Source organism: Amphimedon queenslandica, unplaced genomic scaffold (assembly GCF_000090795.2).
Source record: "Amphimedon queenslandica unplaced genomic scaffold, v1.1 AMPQUscaffold_13371, whole genome shotgun sequence".
Classification (NCBI taxonomy): Eukaryota; Metazoa; Porifera; class Demospongiae; order Haplosclerida; family Niphatidae; genus Amphimedon; species Amphimedon queenslandica.
Window position 1 is genome coordinate 117575 of NW_003546393.1, and position 1803 is coordinate 119377.

At 35.4% G+C, this 1803-nt stretch overlaps 1 protein-coding gene across 1 annotated transcript; it reads left to right on the top strand.

The window, feature by feature from the left end:
- The first annotated feature begins 627 nt into the window (after positions 1 to 627).
- On the top strand, positions 628 to 1573 carry LOC109582617 (uncharacterized). The gene is made up of 4 exons (XM_019997461.1): positions 628 to 766; positions 809 to 993; positions 1043 to 1148; positions 1195 to 1573. The coding sequence occupies exons 2-4, from the start codon at positions 975 to 977 to the stop codon at positions 1514 to 1516; spliced, it is 447 nt and encodes a 148-aa protein (XP_019853020.1). The 5' UTR covers positions 628 to 766; positions 809 to 974; the 3' UTR covers positions 1517 to 1573.
- Positions 1574 to 1803: the final 230 nt, after the last annotated feature.

Sequence of the window (1803 nt, forward strand, 5' to 3'; positions counted from 1 at the left end):
TGTCATGACAGCCATTAGCAGTTTCTTCATTATTTTGATGTTTTTTTCTCCATAAAACTGCTTTTATTACTGTTGGCTCCTCTTTTGCACCATTACAGCGAGAGTTTAAACTTACTCTACTTTCACTTGACGTAGTCACTAAGGTCTCTGAACTGTCAATTCTCTGCTTGAGAACTTGTTTCATCTTCGCCTCATTTGATGTACATTAAGTTTTAAAGTATAGCTATCGAAAATATACGCAATTATATAATACAGTAAAACTTTTTAAACAGAAGATAAATATTTAAAAAAATTTTTGTCATATGATCATGAAACGAAAACTCTAAAATTCACTTTTCTAAACCGATCCACTATTTATAAAAATTACTTAATGTTTTGAGAGTTGTCAAGTGGTGACATGAAAGGGGGAGCAGTATGAATTCAAATGTTTTTGAAGAAGGTAAGGTGGGTTCAGAATATTGACGCAAGGCTACTACACCTGCTTGCGGTTAAAAATTACGTTTCGTGAAAAATTGTGAACAGAAAACCAGAACGTAAGTCTCTGTCCACAAAAATAGAGCTAAGCTCTATTCTTGTGTTAAACTACCAGCGTTGGGCCAATCAAATACAGGAGCTCACGTATCAAACAATGCTCAGGTGATCAATAATGGCTGATGAAGCACTTATAGAGGCAGTAAGATTATTTTCCTGCTTGTGGCAAACGGGCTTCAAGGAGTATAAAGATATCAAGGCTAAAGAAAATGCATGGAAAGAAGTTGCTACAAAGGTTAGTTTAATTTTGTTACAAGTAATTTTTAAAAAATGCTAGATAAGTGGGAAAAATGACAAATCTCGAAAAGATTGCATACGAAGGTGGAAGAACATCAGAGACAGATTTGTGAGAGAGTTCAAAAAAACCAATAGACCCACTGGTACAGAAGGTCTGCCTTACAAGCCTAATTAGAGTCTATTTGAATCACTTACGTTTCTTCAAGATGTTGTACGCCATTGACAGTGAGTTTGTTACATCATTTCATTATTATTAATATTTTTGTTTTATTAGAACTGTCAGTAATGTTACTTTTAGCCCAACCAGCAGAGCCAGATCTTTCTGTGGCTAAAGTTGAGAATAATGAGTCTGCTCAATTAATACTTGATGACTCAGCAAAGTAAGTATGCATCCAGCTATTTCACATTACTTCCATCCCATTTTAGCTCACAAGGTGTCTTAATTTCACCTCCATCTTCAGTGGCATCAACCTCCAGTTCAATGCAATCGCCACCAATTAAGAAACGCAAAAAGGTGGAGGATGTTGATTATGCCATACTTGAAAGCTTAAAAGGCATAGAAGCATCTAGGATGCAAGCTGTTAAAGAAGATGAAGAGCTTTTTGGGCATCATATTGCAGCAACATTGCATCGGCTCTCCGATAAACAAAAAGCTATTTGCAAGTTACAAATGCAGCAAGTACTGGTAAATGTTGAATTTCCAAAAGAACATGAACATTATCATTATGAACAATCTTTCAATTACTAGTAAAATTAATGGTAATTATTGTTTCCAAAGTTACAACATTGACTTAAATTGTTCGCCGAACTTGGTATTCATGCCAACTTACTTTTCCCACCTCACTTTTAAAAAAAGCACAAACAATACATGTCCCTAATATCAGATGCATCTCTGGAGTGACTAGAAACCAAACATAATGCAAGCTTATTATCGTTATTAATTACGTGAACTGGCCTGTTGCTACTAGTCTGTCCCAGTGGTAATATTCCAGTCTCTTCAGTTTCGTCGTTTCTCCAGGAGCCTTGAATAATGTT